General features: G+C 37.7%; 1 protein-coding gene across 1 annotated transcript in view; it reads right to left on the reverse strand.

Moving 5' to 3' along the window:
- MSH3 (mutS homolog 3) overlaps positions 1-21,503 on the reverse strand; it is a 111,020-nt gene that overhangs the window by 45,478 nt on the left and 44,039 nt on the right. The window contains exons 11-14 of the mRNA XM_090132645.1: positions 19,814-19,898; positions 19,137-19,246; positions 6,481-6,613; positions 105-292 (exon numbers count right to left, since the gene is read on the reverse strand). Of these exons, the coding sequence (XP_089988771.1) occupies positions 105-292; positions 6,481-6,613; positions 19,137-19,246; positions 19,814-19,898 (516 nt within the window). The remainder of the gene's footprint in view (positions 1-104; positions 293-6,480; positions 6,614-19,136; positions 19,247-19,813; positions 19,899-21,503) is intronic.

A 21,503-nucleotide genomic window follows, 5' to 3' on the forward strand; every position in this document is an offset into this window, starting at 1 on the left:
ATAAAACTGAGGTGTGTTAAAACAAGATGCATACTTCACACAACTGAATATACATAGCCAGAAATCCTATGAGGCATGGAAATTCACTTGTTTTGTCTACTTACTTAGCTGCTTCTTCATTAAGAATCTTTAAATAATGTTTTACTGGGGAGAGAAGTTCTGGGATTTCCAGCAGTGCATTTTGTAACAGAGGAGATTTCACATGAGAGTGTATGACTGGAACAAGAGCTTGAATTTCCAAGTCCAGACGAGACAGAGTGCTGACAATCAAGAAGAACTCTTGGGTTGAACACTGAAAAGGAAGCAATAGCAATACCTAAATCATCATAGTGTACACTGTCATTAAACCTTGCTTTTTTCAGGATTTTAAAAACCAGACAAAATACAGTTAAGGCATATGCATTGCAATACAACTGCAGAATCTTACCACATTCATAGCATTAATAAAATGTGCTAATTGATAAATAAAAAATGCTTACTGTTTTAACTACTATCTTTAGGGATCAGTCCAGAGCACTGTTGTTATTACTGGGTGGAGATGTGTAACATACGCGCAGTACACAACAAGCAGAAAAACAGGCTGATAGTGTGTGGCAGCAAATAAGCAGGCTGAGTATTTTCATGAATATCACAACATATGCATGCAGCCTTCTGCATCTATATGTTGCCATCTGAATCCCTAGGCTATAGTCTTGGCAAGAGAATGTTTGGAAAGGCAAGGTTAAGTGCAGAAAGGAAGAGTTCTGGCACAAGAACACAGAGAAGAAGCAGCCAGAAGTCACTGTTTAGAATGTTAGTAGCTGCCAGCTTCAGTGCCTAGCTGGTTTCTGCCAGGGCTATGTGACAAGACGGATCCATCACAGAATTCCTAGCAACCCCATGTGATGGCCCTCACTTGCACATTTCTAGGAAAGAAGGAGAAAACAAGCACTCATTTTTCTTTCACTCTCTCCTACCTACAAAGGTATGAAAAAGATTCTTCTGTCTCTTTCAGGCAACTGACCAGGGTATTATTGAAAGGGAATCTCTCAGAGAGTAGCCAGCAATGTGCAGTGCAGTGTGCAATGTGCAGTTGAGACTGCTTCTCAATACCCACAGAGCAGGAAAACTTACATTTTGGTTGGCAGGTACCTGACAATAGGAATATGTAATTTAACCACGATGTTTCAAAGACAGGTTACATTCTGCATGTTTTCAGAAAACTCAAATTTATCTTTGTTTCATATACATGAAAAGTAGGGTGGAACAGACTACTAGGTGGTTTCTCCACAACTGCTCAGTTGTACAAGAGTTTTCTTTTTGTCTAGACTTGAGCTCTTAATACTCCATTAAACTATGTGCTACCCCCTTCCTTTCAAAAACTAATCCACAAAGCACTAAATCTCATCATACCAAAGTTTCATCTGGAAGCCTAAATTTCCCTTCCATTAAATTAATCCAAATATCTCTAGTTTTACTCTTTTGTATTATACTAACTCCACTATCTTTGCTATTTAACACCCTACAAATATCTCAGCGCCTTCTGTTGTCCTTTAATAATCAATTTAACCAAACTATAATCTTTTAATCTTTCTTCATAAACAACCCATTATTCATCCTCATGAAAATTTTGTTTTACCCCTGTGCTTTCTGCAATTTATCAACATATTTCTGATAATCTGGAACCTGTTTATAAAAGCTATGACAACAAAATAAAACAAAATAATAACACAGTAAATCTGTCAGTGGCATTTGAAGTCACAGCACAGAAGAAAGGTCTGAAGACTAAAGAAGTGATAAATCCAGGCCTGGACTCAAAGTCAAACTAATTTACAGTATGACTGACTGCATCATCGTCAACAGCCTTGATGCACATAAAGAATAAAATTCTGCAAGACTTCCCTTGACTACTAAGTGTACTCCTCAAGGATGCAAAGGCTGAAGCCTTGCCACACAAAATTGTATTGAAAAATCCTGAAAGACAGCATTAACTGATTCATAGCAGAACAACATCCAGAAAAAAAAAGAATGAAAAAATATGGGTAGTATGAAATACATGAGCTAAGCAGGTGTTTTTATGTACAAAATTATTCTTAAAAAAAAAGGGGGGGGGGGAGAGGGAAAGGATTCAATCTGAGACTTAACTAGCACATCATCTATAAGGAGATGGCAAAGGCAAAAGTTTTTAAGAGAACAATACAACATGTGTCTGAGGTGCTGTAAGAAAGGTTGAGAGATAAGTGGAGGAATATTAAAAAAAAACAAAACAGACAAAACCAATAAACCTACCACCACAACAGAAAAAACCTCAATTATGTACAAAAGGCACCACAATCAACCCTCACAGTTATCATGAGATTTGTCAAAGAGTACATAACAAACATTCTGAAGTTTCTTGCAGCAACTCTGCTAAGCTACACACATAGTTGTCTAATTAGTTAAAACCTGTTTGATTCTATTACAGTCTTCAACACTGTTGGAGAATGGCAGATTTTACTACACAGAACTTTTCTGAATATAATGTTCCCAAGAAAAAGGTGAACATAATCCTTCTGTGCTTATTCAGAGCATTATTCTTTCCCCGCTTGATCTCAGTAACACTGCAGGACTTTGCATTTAAAATTTTATGGCTCCAGTGCAGAACAAAGCAAACAGATATCTTGGAACAGATGCATATAATGATTATGAAAAGCTGGGCTCCATTAAAGTGGGACTAGTTTTATTTAAATTCTAACTTTACAAAAGCAATATATAACTGTGTTATAAATTAGAAGCTTTTGAAACATACTGTAAAAATAGTTTACATAAAGCAGGATTAATAATCCTGCAACCACCAAAGATTCTCACAAGCCTATTCAATGCTATTTTTGAAGACTAATTTTGAAATGTGCCCAACGATGGTTGTAGCTTCTCTGGCATTAGAAAAATAACCTCAGAACTGACAGTGATGTCAAATACTTTCAAGTGGCAGTTCCTCAAACTGTAATGAAAATGGTGTGGCTGCCACCAGGGAGAACACATGGAAGATGTACAGCAGTATGACAGGTCTAACACCCTTCTGAGAACACCACTGAAAGCCATTGAGCTTTGTTTGCAATAGGGAAATTGTTTCCAATAGATCTAAAAAGGAGCCACTGAGACTACAGTTGACAGACATTGACCACTCCAAGTTAATAGCATTTCAAATTCAAAAAATGGGAATTCAAATGCAGCGCTCATTCATCACTCATTTCAAGGTAGAACAACCACCTTCAAGTTTTTAGTATAGTGAGCATAATAGATGTGCTGAAGTAAATAACATGCTATGGGGAGAATGTATTTTAAACATTTTACACAAACAATAACTAATTTCAAGGACATACATAACAGGTGTCGATATAATAAGAGGAAAAATAAAAAATACAGTGCTTTTCTCTGAATCATCAGGATACTGAAAATCACAGAGCCTTTAATGAAATATCAGAGCCTTTAATGAAATACCAGGCGTGGCTTCAGACACTGATTCAGAACAAAACAGGTTTTGTTTTTCTAACTGTGACAATTTATGAGAAACTCAGAAACAGGAAGACTCTAAAGTTAGGAGCAGAATATACTAAAATGACATTTTATTATTTGTCCTGACAAGGTTTAATTGGCTTCTTGCACAAGAAGACTTCGTGAAACTTTTTCACTTTAATGTGTGGTATAAATTTGCTGTCTGTTTGTTATGATGATTGCTGTACACTTTGGTGACTGAGCTTTAGTAAATAAATAATAAAAAAAAAGCTTATAGAGCCAAGGGTTACAGATAAGGTAAACACTTACAGATTAAATCTGTACAAATACGTGTCTTCTGAAACACAGACCACCACATAATACCAGAAAGCAAGATTGGAATGGCTTTTTTTCTAAATGTACTGAGGGGCATGTTTGTTTTATACAGGTTCTTAAACCCATTTAAGCATTGAACTCAGACAACTGTCTTGCCATTCTGCACACTCTCCAAGGCTAAGCTGCCATCAGTTTAACTGAGAGAAAAAAAAGGTAAGATCCAGCCATTCATAACTCCCAGCATCCTCTGAGAGCAGTAGAGTAGGCTGAACTTGTTATAGAGAATAGGAATTTTGAGATGTGTTTTCCAACAAGATTTCATTGTGCATCAGCTCCAGGCACAACTTAGACAAAAGTCTTGTTTCTCAGAGTTAGACAATACTCCTGTTTCTCATTTGCCTTTTGAAGTTAACTTTTGAATGCTACCAAGAGATCTTCAAATCTCTTCATATCCAGCCATCCCGCTCTTGCCATAGAGAAGAGTAAGGCTATTTTGTGGTTAACAGCATTTCTGTCTGGGAAGATGTCAGGTGCTGGAGCTGCAGAAACTGAGAACAAGTAGTGCTTGTATTAATCCCTCTCTCCATAGCAACAGTAACATTGCTCATCTCACATTCCTGTAATTATCATCCCATAATTCCTTTCCAGACTGGGGCAAACTTGGAGTTGGCAATACCACCTTTGAAGCAATGCCTAATTTTTTTCCCTCTCATCTCCATTGTACAAGAATGCCTTGCAAAGTTGATTCTGTAACAGAGTACTTTTTTTTTTTTTCTGTCTCCACACAGGCACAAAGTTCATCACACAGCAAAAGTTCTGCAGTGACTGATGTGAACAAAAGGTATTCAGAACAACTGACACAACACAGCCACCCCTGCACACTTCAGAAGCCTGCCTTTGTGAAACATATCTTCTCAAATGCTAACATCAGTGAAGCCCATAGAGTCTGAAAGATTAAATACCTGTCAGATTTTCCAGTAGTTAACAGTGAGTTATCAAGACTACACTATGGCACATCACTGATTACAGTTAACAGTTAATTGTTGATTAGTTCGTTTGTCAATGTGCTCCAATCTTTTTGTGCTCCTCAGTAGGAATGAAAATACAGAAGGGGAACCTCATGTCAGCACATATGAGAGATGGACATCTGGGGTTAACAGAATTGGAAGCACTCCTAGTGGAAACTGAAATGGCAGTCTTCACTAGATAATCTGAACAATCATTTATGAAAACCAGTTACTTTGTGTTCTTAAATATGCATCTACTACAAAGGGACCTTTTTTCAGTCAGATTCGCTATCTATTTAGACTTCAGAATCTGCTTTCCAAAGTTTGCTTTTGTTTCTTTATTCAAAACAGACCCTGTTTTGTAGGGACACTATCATCTACTCAAAGTCCTACAGATTTTGAGGGATTACTCAGTGGTCAGGGCACTCTCTACTACATTCTGTTGTGGATAACAAACTATATTTTTACTATGGGAAGCTAGTTCATCAAAGGCAATTTGCATGCTTGGAGCAAGAAAACTCATTCCCCTCACCCCATTTACTTTTCCTGAGGGTTCTACTGGCTCCCTCCTTCACTAAAGCAACTCCTTTCCAACATCTGATTCACAAAACACCCTACCAATGTTGTTGATAAGACAGATTGTATTACCTCATTTCAAAAATAACATGAAAATCCATGACCTCTAAATGGCCCCACCTAAAATGCCAACTTTAAAGCTGAAAGAGTAAGCAGACCTACAACAGGAAGGAACAGCACCTGAACAAACAGATACAGACTAACACACACGTAGACAAAAGGAAGAACAGGACAGGAGTGTCTACTGTGCAGAAGATGAAGTTGGTGCACACTCCCTCTTTTCATATACTTCATGATGGCAGATCTCTGTTAGTCGTTCATTGAAATATGAAAGTGTCTCCGTGTGCCTAACACTCTAACATCTTAAAGCCTTAAAAAGAACTTGAGTTTCAGATTTTCAGAGAGATGAAGTCTTTGTGCTGTACCATCCAAAGAAATTACAACTTTGCTCTCCATCTACCCACCTATTAATTTATCTAAAACAAGCTGTCAAAACCCCTAAATATAACAGTGAAATAAAAGAACATGAAGTACTGAATAGGAGCTATTAGTGCATTAATCTGCTTCAGCTAAGAATTGCCAGTGTCTCATTACAAGTAATTCTTATAAAAATGTGCAAGTGAGATCCAAATCAGAGAATTTATAAACAAATTAACATTCATGTTAAAACAGCTAACTACAGCCAAGTGGTTTCACTTGCAAGTGTGATTTTAGATAAGTATACAGAATGTAGTGCATTGTTTTAAAAGGAAATAACTGATGGCACAAGGACCTACTGCATCTTCTCCTCTCACTGAATCCAGTGACTGAAACAGGAACACCTTCAATGTTTTTCCTGTTAGCGTTAGCAATACATTGTATTTGTACTCTAATTTTACTGAAACATTTCTTCTTTGAACAACAGATCACTGTTAACATGCAAGATAACTTAAGAGTCTACCATAAGGCAAAATATTTTTTTTTATGAACTTGTATCTCTTTATTATGTCAGCTTCGGTCTTGCTGGTAAGAAACTATTTTTTAAACACACATGCAAAATCTGTGAAAAATACACTGAGATTGAAACACAAAATTAGAAAATAATAAATTAGGATAATCATGGATATACCTTTTTGTGAAAAACACTGCAGAGACCTCTCTCTAAATCTGGCAGCTTACAAAGAAGATTCTGAATCTGGCCAAACACGTTGGATTCTGACAGGAGAATTTCAGACACAGCATCAAGCCGGGCATTTATTTCACTGTAAGAGATTAATCACAAGCTCAATGAATAATACTCTATGAAGGAAAGGTATATAGCTAGTCGATTTTCTTCCATGTTTTCCACCTCCTTTTTCTTTTTTTACATTTTGACGATGGACATGTTCTCATAAAGATAAGCAAAACTTATAAATGTGCAAAATTTTAAACTTTCACTCAAGATACAAACAACACCCTGGTCATGTTAAATCATTTGCCCTCTCTATGCTCAAAACAGCTCAGTATATACTGTGCCACTGCCTACATATTCGTTTAATGGTATGTAAAATGAGCAACACTCAGTCCTAAATATTGTACTCTAAATTTGCAGTCAAGTGCCAGTCTGGGATCTGGGGCAGGGAAGGAAGAATTTGCTATTTAACTACATCTCACATACTTTATTGCAACACAGGATAAATACTTGTTACCATTTTACTTTTCTACTTTTTCACAGAGCAGTGATTGATAATCAGAACCACATTAGGATTTTGTCTTTTTCAAAAATTGTAACATGCATCTCCATATTCCAGGACTGAAAATAAATAATGATAGACTCAAAGAATCACAGAATGGCTTGAGTTGGAAGGGATCTTAAAGTCCACCCAGCTCCAATCTTCTGCTGCAGGCAGATTCCCACCCACAGATCAGGTTGCCCACGTCCCCATCCAATCTGGCCTTGAGTGCCTCCAGGGATGGGGTGTCCATAGTTTCAGCAAACATTTTCTTATTTGAACAAGTAACTGTACAGGTTTTTGCACCTTTCTTACAAAGATATAAGCTCCTTTTTTTTGTTTGTTTGTTTTTTGTTTTTACTTTTGTGCAATCCAAATTAACCCAACACTTTTTCTACGAAAAGATTGAGATCAGGGATACAAGAGCATGTTCAAAACCTGCAGAGTCTTTGGGAACTTATGAACAAGAGCAGCTTCTGTGCAGATAGCCCAAAGCAAGACATAGGTATCTTTACACAGCTGCAAAAGAGATATGTCAAAGGTTTTTCACGTTCAGGATTTATCTCTGTGGCAATTGTGCACACAACAGAACTAAGTTAACTTCGTGAAAGCTGTGATAAAATTTTCTGAAATTTCATGACAAAAACACATCTCTTCCAGATCAGATCATTTCTCAAAGTCCCTCACCATTGTGCCCGCGGGCACACCATAAAGGAACTAGCAAGCTGGAAAGTAGGCAGATTGAAAGTTTCCAACAAATAACTCTGAACCTGACACATGATATTCCAGGAAACTTAAAAAATCTCAGTGAGAAACTTCAGTATTTATTAAAAACAAACAAACAAACAAACAAAAAACCCATTTCATGCATTTTCATCTAACTAGACTTTATTCAACATTCTCCTCCTGAGACTAGAGAGTCCATAAATCACATTTACCATACTGCTGTTGCTGCTGTGCGTGACCATCCATCCTTGTAGGCCCAGAAGAAAGCACTCATTTGATTCTGTCACTTCATGAACTAGCCAAGCATGTGCAAGGCAAATGCAGCCCAGCCCATGCCTCTTCTTACAGACAGTGAGATGCTCAGAGATCAGTGAGATAAGAAAGAGTACAGTAAGCCCATAATCCAAATTTAGGAATCTGAGACAGAATGTTTGTCTTGCTTTCAGTGCCCAGCGTCATGGCTTTTATACCAGAACTGCCATGTCACTTGGCACTATAGCTGCTAACAAACACTCCCTGTGAGAAATTGAACAAAATCAGGCAGCTCCACAGATTGCAGACATTACAACAGACAAATAGCCAGAGGCCTGTGACCCCAAAGGCAGATAAATCTAAGAGGCCTTGAAATTTTATTACACCACATATGAAAGGGAAAACATCACGACTGTATGTGCACTCAAGATACATATAAGTCTAATAGCACTTAAGTGCCAGGATTTTTCAGTGACATACTGCTATATCCTAGAACAGTAAAACCATTCTCTCATCCATCACAAATAGCACACACCAGTTCCCAGTGTGGCCTGGCCATACAACGCCAAAATTTATGATGCCTCACCTACAGCTGTCTGTGCGAATTCAGACAATGCAAGGCCTTGTTTCACAGGCACTGCAGGGATCAGGGATGGACTCCTCCACCCTGGCCCCAGAACAGCTCAGAAATGAGCTGCTTTGCCTCCAAACTGGATGGCCTACCCTCAGATCGCACCACAGGCCCCAAAATCTATCTCTGCCCTGACAGACTGTTTTTCTCCGAGCCCAAAGCAGAGACATCAGACTTCATGGGCTGTGCTCTGCACGCTGTGAGAATGCCTTCTTCTTCCTGACACTGTCCCTCTCCTCTGGAAACATCACTTATCACATAGCTAAACACTTCTGCTGTTTCTCTGGGCAGCCAGGCAGCCTTTAGACAGCAGGAGCAGAAAGCAGCTACCAACAGCGCAATTGCTTGAAGGTATAGCAGCTGCTTTCAGCATATAACACACCTGAATTTTAAATTTTATCTCTGAGAGCCACAGCCATGTACCTCATGACAACCAGCATGGTACCAGCAGGGTTACACAACTAAACAATCAACGAGCAACCTGCTGGCTGTCACACAACGTATTTGAGACAGCAGATATAAGTTCTGTGCCTCAGACAGTGAGGCTTTCTGAACGACAGCTGGATAATGGAAAGGAAATTGGGATGTGTTAATGTCAGTGACAAAATAATAAAGCACTCTGTGTGTGTAACTTCGAAGCTAGCTAAAAGTTATGTCAAAATTCTGAAAGGCCAGCATCATCAGCCATGATTAAATTTTCACAGAGAGTTATTAAAACTTGCTGTACTCGAGACCTTGGAATGCTCTTCAGTGGGAAAGTGAACTAGGCTGCTAAATTACAAACACAGGCATCTTAAGGAAGAAAATCATCTGTATTTTTATTATAAAAATGTAAGCAGCACACGTATTCCAGAACACTACCACTAAATTCAAACAGCATGATTGTATCTATTTGGCCATCTGAAAACATGCAACAATATGTAAAGTAGATGTAGATATTCAAAAACCTCCTCCCTTCAAAGCTTAATCTGCACTTTAATCATCCTCACATATGGCTGTGGTACTGTAGCTTTAGCAATCTAAAACTAAGCATCCATACAGTTTTTCTGCCTTAATCCTGCAAATCAGAAAGGGTCAGGAGAATGGCATCCAGTATCAGATGACCCACTTTTTCCACCTGAAAACAAACCATACTGGGATTCCCATTTTGAAGGCCAGAAGGACTGTGAAGAGTTATGTAAAGCTGCACATATATGGGGAAGGAAAGACAGGAAAGAGAAAGAACAGCCAGATGATGAATTTCAAAGGATGCTTTTAAACTTTAAAATATTTTTATTTACACTAGTAAACACTCTGCGGAGACTAATATATTATGCTGATCAGTCATTAAACTACCTGAAAATAATTCTGCACTGCACAATTATTCAATGTACAGTTGGGGGTTTCTAATATGTGTATGGTTTTGAAAAATAATCTGCCAGGAGAAAATCTGAAAATAATATTTATACAAAGAAACTCAGCAACTGATGCTAGGAAACTGCCTCACATTTTATATATTGGCTACTATTCTGTTCTCTATTTAGGTCCACTATTAGCATATTCTTTCCCATCTGTATAAGTCATGTCAAAAATCTGAAATCTATCCAGTTTTCCAAGCAGTCATCTGCAAAATAACGTAACAGAAGTCAGCTGAATCAAAGCAAAACTCTTCTGCATACTCTCCATCTAAGAATACCATTGTGTTGTGGTTTGAAACTAAGACACATCATTAATACAATACTAAAATCACTTTGCAATGTATTTAAATATTTTTCATTCTAGTATTTTAGAAGAATGACTTCAAATTAAGTCATATTATATTGTCCTCTTTTATTCTGCTGCTAAATATGTAAGTAAAAAAGAGAATTTGCAAATAGGAAAATATTTGAACCCTGTACTAAAAATTATTTTGCCATAGCAGAAGGCTGCAGACACAAATGCACTGCAATGAATTAGTGCCTCAACATCTTATCTGTCTGAATCAGCAATTCTAACAGACCTAAAAGATGTTTAGATATCTTTCATACAATGAAACACCCCCCCCCAGTATTTTTAATGTGATACTTACTCATTACCTTTAAAGCATACTGAAACTAATTATGCAACACTACATAAGAACCCAAGAAAACTTCAGTCACATAAAGTTTTATATTTACACAAGGCAAAGAACTACAAATAAAAATCTGTTATACATCTTTTAACTTAAAATAAATGCAGAAAATGTGGGTTCATTCAAGCTCAAGTACAGTGAAAGTATAGAGTTGATACTAAATTTGTTTGAAGACCACATCAATATGTGAAATACAGTGAATATTCCAAAAATATAATAAAGGATGTGCAACATCAAAAGCTGCTTTCCATGATCTGTGTCTAGATCAATGTGTAGCAGCCTCCTCCCTAATTACTTTGAACAAAGAAAATATATTACCTAAACTCTAGGAAAATCCAAGAGGCACACAGATATCTCCTGCGCTGGCAAAAGTCCCTGCACTGCACATCACTGGGAGCAAGCCCAGGGGAGATAACATTTCCCAGCTGTCCAGTTTTATGCTCCACATCTCTGACACCAGCTACTTTCAAACACATGACAACATGAAAGCTGCACAGACTTCTGTTGCTTTATATTCTGTCATACTGTCTGATTCTTGATCATCCTACAGAGCACTGTTTGCATTTGAACACATCAGATGAGTTTACTGCTTTCAAAAGCTGCTAAATAGCACAGCGTTTCCTGCTTTAAACCACTTTCTCCTCTCACAGCAAGCAATTACAGGTATCAAAACACAAAGCCATGGCAGAATTACCACTAGGAAATCAGTAAACTATGTGATCCTTTAGAACGGTCTGTGTGACTTTTTACTTCAGTGGTTCTCTTTAGAATCTGAGTGACTTCATTGGCTAAATCTTGAACTGTTCAACTGCTCTGACCACTGTAATTTATGCATTATCACCAATTAAAGAGTAAAAAACAAGAATAATAATGATTGCCACAATGAAATTCAAGTGAAAACTAAAAAAATTAACTCCTTCTGGATCTAGGATCTATTCACTTGGTTTTCCATATGCAGGAGAAACAGAATTATTTACTATAAAACTCACAATGTCTCCTTCCCCTGCACAGAGGTCCAGCATTCCCCTAAATAAACATGCAGCCAGGAGCAGACAATATGGACCTCAAGTACCAAATACCATAAACTTTGTCTTCACATCTGTTAAAAGAATGTAAAAAATATATATATGCAAATGGCAATCAAACACTTTTGTTTATGGTCACACACAGTATATTTCAGCTATTTGTGAGAAAAAAAGGAAATTGTTTGCTACTTTAGCTTACATGAATGCATGCCTGATTACTACATTTATAAAGAGTAAGAAACAACACTCAATGGTACCAAAACACAGCAAGCAAAAATGAATGAATACATGTGATGATGCTGCAATCTTTTTCTTTACTATATCAATTTTGAGATTTCAGGCATATGTTCTAACCTGCATTTGTGCATTTCAGACTGGCACAGATGCTATAAAGTCTTTATGCTTAGGAGGAAAATTTAGCCCATGAAATTGTGCTGTAGGAGGGACAGATTTCATTCCAAACATCTGCTGCAAAAGAAAGTTCTAAGCTAGGTCTGGATGCTGATGGTATAAAACGGTAACCAGTCAAGCTCTGAATAAAGATGAGTTTATTTAAAGACTTTCAGGTAATTTGCTTTACTATCCAGATGTCTTAGATATGGGAACAAGGTCAAAATCAAACATAAAAGACTTTCCCTTAGGACTGTAAGTTGTGTATAGATATATAAATACAATAGCACTATATGTTCAAAGCAAGAGGAATCAGAATGATCTGGTTTTATATTAGGAAAGACACGTCATTGCCAACATCCCTGAGAGGGACTCACTTCATCTCAGTTTTGTTGGACATCTCCTCCAAACAAAAGGCAACGTGCAATAGGAGTTCTTCCTCCTCTCTGGAAGGACATTAGGAACCATCTGCAGTTCAGAGATTGCTAAAGCTGTGGTCATTATATGCTCTTGCAAGCACTTTATTCAGACTAACAGAAATTATCAGTACTATGTTGTAAGACTTTGAAAAAGCCTTTTTAAAAGCATCATTTCATCCAGAACAGAAAGAAACAGGGCATTACAAAGGCTACTCAAAAAAAAAGAAAAGTAGAAATCTTGCTTGCGAGAGATAATTAAAAATATGGTTTATCCAGTTTTGAAAAACAAAGCTTGAAATGTTTTTGGCAGCTGTCTAAATAAATACATTTACCTCCTTCCTTGAGGTTTAAGCATCAGCTTTAACTAGAGAAAGATCAAAAGAGTATAAATCAATTACGTACATAGTTGAGCTAGAAAATACACACAAAACTAAAGGACATTGAAGTCCTTTCATCATTTTTGGCTGATAATGTGTACTGGAGACAAGCACATGAAACAGGTGGAACACACTGGGAGGCTGGTGTGTATATGCAGGGCTAAAACGTGTGCTCACCAAAAAGGCTTTAAGCATATGATTTGCTGGTACCCCTGCAGCAAGCAGAAAGAGGCTTCATTGCCATCCACCTGATGCGGTCAAGAATATTTTTAAACTCCTTAATTTCACACTTTTGCACTTGCATTCATGACCTGGAAGAATCAGGAGTGATGTCTCTGTCCCCAGCCTTTATCCATAGGGTGCAGGAACAGGGCTACTGGTAGGGTGGGCATGGAAGATACGGACATGGAAGATTCTTGTAGAGGCTTTTTACTTATTGCTCTCTGTTTGCCCTAGTACACTTAGCATGTTCTGTAGCATGCAGTGCACACCAGAAGCAACACACATCACCAAAACACGCATCTGAAGTTCTGTGCGTAGGCAAACATTTTTTTTCTCCTATTTCTGCGCAGGCTGACACAGACAAGACCTACTGACACCAGAGAGTGGAGTATATCTTCTGTGCTTGTAGTTGCATTACTTCTGAACTGTGTATGCTTAAGAAGCTCTGCTGTCTTAACCCTTGTTAAGCTATATCCCTACCCTTGTTAAGCTAATTTCTTCTCTTCACACATAACACAGCAAAATGCTAAGACATGCAACAGAATATTAAAGAAGCTCACCACAGATCACTCAGTCCGCCCAAACTACTTCAAATAACAGATACTGTCCTAATAAGAACCAGAGAGTTGTGCAATCTAACATGTTCATGTCACACACACAAAACGAACATTTTATCACTTGAAGCTATCTCCCCACCATGTAAGCTTTTCAAATTTTGCAGTATACACTTTTCTAACTCATAAACTAAACAGTTTTGCAACAAAGGAATACACAAACATTTCCCAAGTTATCTTTTGCTCAGTTGGCAAAGTATCTACCTTATCCCTGGCTACAGCACTAGAAATGAAACTTCATGATATCCACCCCCTGATATTTAAGATATTCTATCTTTCCAGAAATAGACCAGGAAAAAAAAACTCTTATGCAATGTATTCTGTTCCATACATACAGGCCACAGAGTTCTCTGTATACACATTCCCTTACAATGGCTATAAACTGCTCTATATGATATATCCATCATTTATCTCACGTTCTACATTAAGCACATCATCATAGCTTTATAGCCTGATTTAATTTGGAAATAATGAGATTCCAATTAATTGTTCTATCCATCCACCTTTTTCAGATTTGAACTCTGTTAAATTCCAACCAACCCCGACAGTGGAAAAAGATGTTTATTTGACCTCATAGTAAGAGGACTTCCTACATATTGTGGAAGAACCAACAGCTGGGCAAGGCACAGGGACAGATTACTACCCAGTGAGGAAAAGGATGTAGTATTAGTTCAACAGTTATATGTTCTATTCAGACTCCTGACCCTACAAGCAGCATAGCTAGAGCTTGAAGTTAGCTACAATACTCAGGGAGTATGAATGGGAGATGTAAGAATCACAGAGTGGTTTGGGTTGGAAGGGACTTTTAAGATCATGTAATTCCACCTCCCCTGCTATGGGCAGGGACACCTCCATCTAGACCAGGTTGTTCATAGCCTCATCCAGCCTAGCCTTCCAGGGAGTAGGCATCCACAGCATCACTGGGCAACCTGTTCCAGTGTCTCATCGCCCTCACAGTAAAGAATTTCTTCCTGATATCTAGTCTCAATCTCCTCTCTTCCAGTTTAAAATAATTTCCTCTCATCCCATCACATAGGCCCTGATAAAAAATGCCTCCCCAACTTTCCTGTAGGCCTCTTTTAAGTACTGGAAGACCACTATCAGATTACCTTGGAGCCTTCTTTTCTCCAGGCTCTCAGACAGTCCTCGTAGGGGAAGTGCTCCAGCCCTCTGATTATCTTCACGGCCATCCTCTGGACCCTCTCCAACAGCTCCACGTCCTCCTTGTCCATGCCCCAGAACTGGATGTAGCACTCCAAGCAGGGTCTCACAGGAGCAGAGTAGAGGGACAGAATCACCTCCCTTGACCTGTTGGTCATGCTGAGTGCAACCCAGGATAAAGTTGGCCTTCTGGGCTGCAAGCGCGCACTGACAGCTCATGTTGAGTCCTTCATCAACCAGCACTCCTAAATCCTTCTCCTCAGGGCTGCTCTCAAGCCATTCTCTGCCCAATCTGTATTTGTGCTTGGGATTGCCCTGATCCTTGGCATTCTTGAACTTCAGGAGGTTGGCATGGATGCACCTCTCAAGCCTGTCCAGATCTCTCTGGATGGCATCCCTTCCCTCTAGCATGTCAACTGCACCACTCAACTTGGTGTTGTCTGCAAACTTGTTGAGGGTGCACTTGATCCCACTGTCCATGTCACCACAAAGATGTTAAATAACACCAGTCCCAGCAGCGATCCCTGAGGAATGCCACTCATCACAGGTCTCCACTTGGACATTGAGCTGTTGACACAACTCCGTGACTACAACCATCCAGCCAATTCCTAATCCAACAAGTGGTCCATCCATCAAAACCATTTTTCTCCAATTTGGCAACTGAGATGACACGTGGGACACTATCAAATACTTTGCACAAATCCACATAGATGACATCAGTTGCTCTTTACCTACTGACACTGTAACTCCATCATAAAAGGCCACCAAGTTTGTCAGGCACAATTTGCCCTTGTTGAAGCCATGCTGGTTACCACCAGTTACCTTATATTTCTTTTCCATTTGCCTTAGTAGGTTCTTCAGGAGGATCTGCCCCATTATCTTGTCAGGCACACAGATGAGACTGACTGGCCTGCAGCTCCTGGATATTCTCTTTTTCCCTTCTTGAAAATGGGGGTTATGTTTCCCCTTTTCCAGTTACTGGAAACTTCACCAGATTGCCATGACCTCTCAAATATTATGAATAGTGGCTTGGCAGCTTCATCCACCAGTTCCCTCAGAACCCATGGATGAATTTCATTAGGTCCCATGGACTTGTGCACCTTCAGGTTCTTCAGATGGTCTTCAACAGGATCTTCACTTACAGCAGGCAGATCTTCCTTCTCCAAGTGATACCCTTCTCCTTCTGTTTTCCTTCACCATGGAAAGACTCATCTTGCAGAAATGAGGACTCTTACTGCCTTGTACTTCCCTTCATACCACAATCACAGACCAACATATCCATTACATACAACAAAAGATCTTTTTCCTTTCCCTGATAGCTACTGAAAAAGTAATGACTGCTTCACATCAGCTTCTAAGGTTCTTAGATTAATTATAGTTTTGTATTACAAATTACTAATAAATGCTGCACACATACAAGGACAAAAAGAATGACACTGTGTTAAAATGCTGTATCCTAAAGCCAGTGCCCTAGCTTTTTGACTGTTGAGTGTGACAGCATCTCTTTCTTCTCCTGCTCAAACTTCATGGCCCTACAAGGAAACAGCATGTTTTTTCAGTCAAAAAATGTTCCAACTAACTCAACTATTTTTTTTTCACTTCCCTCACAGAAGTTAGGCGAAAAAGATACTTGATGAAACTTCAAAGGCAACAGAGGCAAGTCAAGATAATATTTCTGTAATTTGCACAAACATAACTTGTACAAAAAGCAGTGACTTTTCCAATTCCTCCTAAAAAAAAAAAAAAGTCTTCAGTGACTGATACATTCTCATCATTGCCATCTTAGTTCAACCAGGCAAGTGAGGACTTTACAACTTGTTTAGTTATGCCTGTTTGTTTTGTTTTCCAAAATTGCACATGCCTAATGCTTAAAACCTCTTCTTGGAATTCTCTAAATATGTTAAACTACTGATGATCTAATGGCTGCCTTCAAGATTGCCCAAGTAATCTGTCCATACACATTCTACCTTTATTAAACTTGACATAGTGTTCCTCCAGTGGAAGCTTATCCATCATCCCAAGTGGTTTTCAACTTTAAGGCATAGAGCTGTAATTACACTCTCTCACTTTTTGATATGCCAGGGGAAATGCACCTACCTTCTGACTAGAAAGGCTGCAGTACAAAAATCTCACTGAAAATGTCACTCCAGAAGGCACAGATGAATTAGAATTACAGAATGTTCTTTAAGTGCATTTCCGTTTATTACAGGAAACCATACTACTGGATGTCTGATGCACTACTATGTGAAATTACATGTGAAAATTACAACTTCCAGTCAGGATGGAAAAAATACACAGAAACAATATAGCTTTTTTCACTTCAAACAAAGACTATTGGTATCTCTAGCCATAGAACTTTCTGCTATACTGAGAAAAAAGACTTAAAAAGGAGAAGTCTTAGCTCTCTAGGAGTAATAAAGAGCAGAGAAGAAAGAAGAAATCAAATGTACTAACTTCCACCATTGGTTCTGCACTGATACAAAGGAGAATACAAATTAAAATTTACTGGTTAAAAAAGAAATCCTGTAGTCCCCTTGCAAGAATTATTATCCCTTGTGGCCAGACAAGTGTGCTTGCACTACTGTTGAAGACTATTTCACCTGTGGCATCACATGCAATGATCTGGAAGCAAAGTGGTTAGAGCCATTCCTTTACAGGTTCTTAATCTCAGTGCTGTTCCTGCATGAGCCCTGAGCCTGTGCTCTGGCTCCCCCCACTGACAACTTTATGAACAATTCCCAAAAGGCTGTAGGGGGCCTATGGGCTGCAAAAGATTTAAAGAAATTTATTTCAATTTATTTCTGTAAAGTGGCCCAGAAATTCTATCCATATGCTTTTAGGCAGATAATTAACTTCCCCAAAATGGAATTTAGGAAGGGTAAAGCCATTTTTAAGTGAGTAAATTCTATAGAAGCTATTATCAGAAGAAACAAACAAACAAACAAAAAGTCATACTGAAATCAATATATTAAAGCCTTGTTGAAAATTTCCATGTCATACTGTCCAACCAGTATGGCTTCTACAAAGGAAACAGGTCTATGATACTTCACATCAGCAACAAAGCTGGGGGAAAAATAGTTAAATGCTTTTTTTTTTTTTAAATCGGTTGACAAAAAGGCTAGGAAGAAAATTTAGCAGCCATACATCAGAAACATATGGTGATTTAGCATATTAAAAATTGGCCAAAAAAAAGCTTCCATAAAAACACGTATTATCTGCCAACAGCAGCACGGTGCTAAAACACTGGTATACTTGTTTATTTAGATCTGGCTCATTTCTGATATTAGCAAATCAAATGTACAGAAGTAAAATAGAGGGAAAAGTTATTTTAGTTAGGGTCTGGGAACATCTCTCTTACGCAGAAAGCCTGGAGAAGAGAAGACCAAGAGGGGACCATATCAATGTTTATAAATGTCTGATGGGCAGGAGTTAAGTGGATGGGGCCAGGTTTTTTGGCGGTGCACTGCAACTAGATAAGAGGCAATGAACACAAACTAGAACAGAGGAAGTTCCATTTGAATATGAGAGCTTCTTTACTTTGAGGATGGCAGAGCTCTGGAACAAGCTCCTCAGAGAAGTTGTAGAGTCCCTGGAGGTATTCAGAACCCACCTGGATGCTTTCCTATGCAACCTATTGTATGGAACCTGCTTTAGCAGAGGTTGGACTAGATGATCTCCAGAGGTCCCTTCCAAATCCTACAATTCTGTAAACTATTTTCTGTACAGTATAGTTGAAGATAGTAACACAGTAACTGAGTAAATTCCATGCTGATAACTCTCAAGGAATTCATATTCCAAAATGGAATTTGAACAAAATCCAGAAACTCAAATTGTAGGCAACAAATATGACATGGAAAACCTTGATACTGTTGTTATTTATTCTGTATTAAAGATTAAGTTTTACAGTCCAATAAAGCCTGCAAGGGAAAATTAGAAGAGGCAAAGTGCATTTCAAAATAAAGATGAGCATGATACATATTACAAAATTAAACATTTGTAATCATTACAAAATAAACCATAGCTTAAAATATGAGTGAGCAGTCATCACATTTCCAAACTAATAGAAAGAAATACTTCATATGCTACACACCACAGGTGTAACAGTAAAAATAAAATGCAGTAAGGATTTAAAATATAGATGTAGCCTAAGAAAAAGAGATATCTAACCTGGATTTCATGAGCGGCTGAATTACCCATTTCTTCAGTCTCCGACGTCCAAAGGAAGTTTTAGTATGATCCAAGACCCAAAGCAGGCTTCCTTTTGTTTTCAAATCAGTCTAAAATAATAAAAATAAACACAATTATTTTTAACTTAACAATCAATTCACTACACTATGTAAGCTGTCTACTTAGACTATAATATATTGCAACTAAAGCATGTTTATTGATATTTCTAATGAATAACAGCTTGCACAAAATTTCTCCAGCAGTCATGAGTTACTTTATATGTTTTTTCTTTAGCAAGAAAATGTTTGTAAAAAACAAATCTAATAAATTCAACCTGTTAAATTATGTCTGTACCCCAGTAGCATAGACAAAAAACAAATGCTATTGCATCTGCATCACCTGACTGCCTTTACTAAAGCAGTCTAAAACTTTAGGAAAACTCTTTGTTATTCAAATTACAGTAAAGTTCCTAACTCATACTAAAACCCATTAGAGATTATCTTTCATTTATACCTCTTAAAATATAATCCTCCTTCATTCTGATCCCATTCAAAATGATTTAAACATCTGGGTGAAATTTTCAAACTAACCAAACCAAATTAATTAGGAACAGTATGTCAAACAGCTCTGAAAATCTCAGCAATTAAAACAAAAAATTCCACTATATTTTTCCTTACCTGATTCTGTAAAATTTCAAGATTTTTCATTGTTGTCCCATTAATTGTCATGTATTCAGTTTCACTTGACAACTGTTTGAAATTGCTGAGGAGAGGAAATTCAGATGCTACATTTGAAATACTGGCACATATATAATGGCTAAATACTGTCATGCTTCTCAGAGAATTCATCAGTTATATGAAACAAAGAAAAAAATATGTAAGAAATCAGAATCTATTCAAATAAATATCAGTTAAGCATCAATAACATATTTTATTTTACTGCTTCAAGATTTGAAGACTCGTTTGCCCTGCTGCTTTATAATGGTTGCAAGAAAACTCAGAATACAATTCAGCTTTCTTGTCATCTAATTCTGATGCACTCAGTAGTAAAAGAACTGCACCTTCTTCAGTCTATGACGAAACTGAGGAGATAGACACTTTTGTTAGAGTTCTGATCACTATAGGACTAGGGACAGGGGTAATATTAAGAATTAATACTTTGAGAGCAGAACAGACTTGATCATTCATCATCAAAACAATATATATCAAAATACTTTGATTCTTTTTTTATTATTATTATTTTTATTTTTTAATGACTAATACCAATTTAAGCTGCTTGTTAGCACCATTATTTAAGAGAAGGAAAACAGTGCATATTTAAACTGTTTCATTTTGTTTTTAATATGACATGACCAAAATGACAGAACTTTTTGACACTCCCTAACACAACAGGAAGAGGCCAACTCAAATGTGATGTTTATGCATAGTTAGAGCACAACTCAACAGAGCCAACATTAATAAATGTATTAGATATGTAATCATACAAGGAATGAAAATTTCTCTGTCTCAGATATATGAATGTGGTAGTCAGGACAGTGAAGTGAAGTGCAAGATCCTCACTAAATGCTTCTGACAAATCAAGTCATGATTGTCTAGGTTAATCACACCACTGACTGCTCTTTGCACAAAATCTAGGACGCTCTTTATTGTCTTAGCCTAAAAGGAATGACTTGCTGGGTATAATCTAAAACTGTTTTCCTGGATTATTGTAAATTTTTTTTAGTGCATGCCATTTTAGCTCTGTGGGGGAGTGCTCATACTCCAGCTGTTGGTTAGGCATACACAGCTGCATTATTGTTTTATATTAAAAAAAAAAAACAATAAATTTTCAGAAGCATGAAATATTCAGAAAGTAACACTGTATATTCAAGTTGCAGGCAGGCGTTCAGGCCTGCTATTAAATTTCTTCCTAAATAAAGGGTCAAATTAAAAACATTTTCTGCGAAATTATTTTATTTTTAAAGTTGATTTAACTGATTGCCCTCAAGCAGTTCAGGGAAAGTTTGGAAACAGAGCTAACTCAGAAATGCACCCACAACCAGCCTTAGCAAAACAGAGCTTGGAGACAAAAGAAGAAATGTCCTCCAAAGTACACTAAATTATAAGCTACAAAACAATACTTTGTTTTATGATATTCAGTCCTAGCTCGTGCTGGCAAAATTAAATAGGAATGATTCTTGCTTGACTCCCAATCCTTATAATCAATACTAAATCCTACTCACTCTTCCAAAAGCACCTAAGCATCTCTTCTACATCTAGAACTTCTGACCTGGAATTTTCCCATTTCCCACATTTTGATTTGCCACCACTGTAACCTGTGACCTTTTAAACCCACTGAATTCAAGGTTCAAGAACTCCTTCCCTAAAA

This window comes from Phasianus colchicus, chromosome Z (assembly GCF_987193195.1).
Source record: "Phasianus colchicus chromosome Z, bPhaCol1.hap1.1, whole genome shotgun sequence".
In the NCBI taxonomy this organism is placed as follows: Eukaryota; Metazoa; Chordata; class Aves; order Galliformes; family Phasianidae; genus Phasianus; species Phasianus colchicus.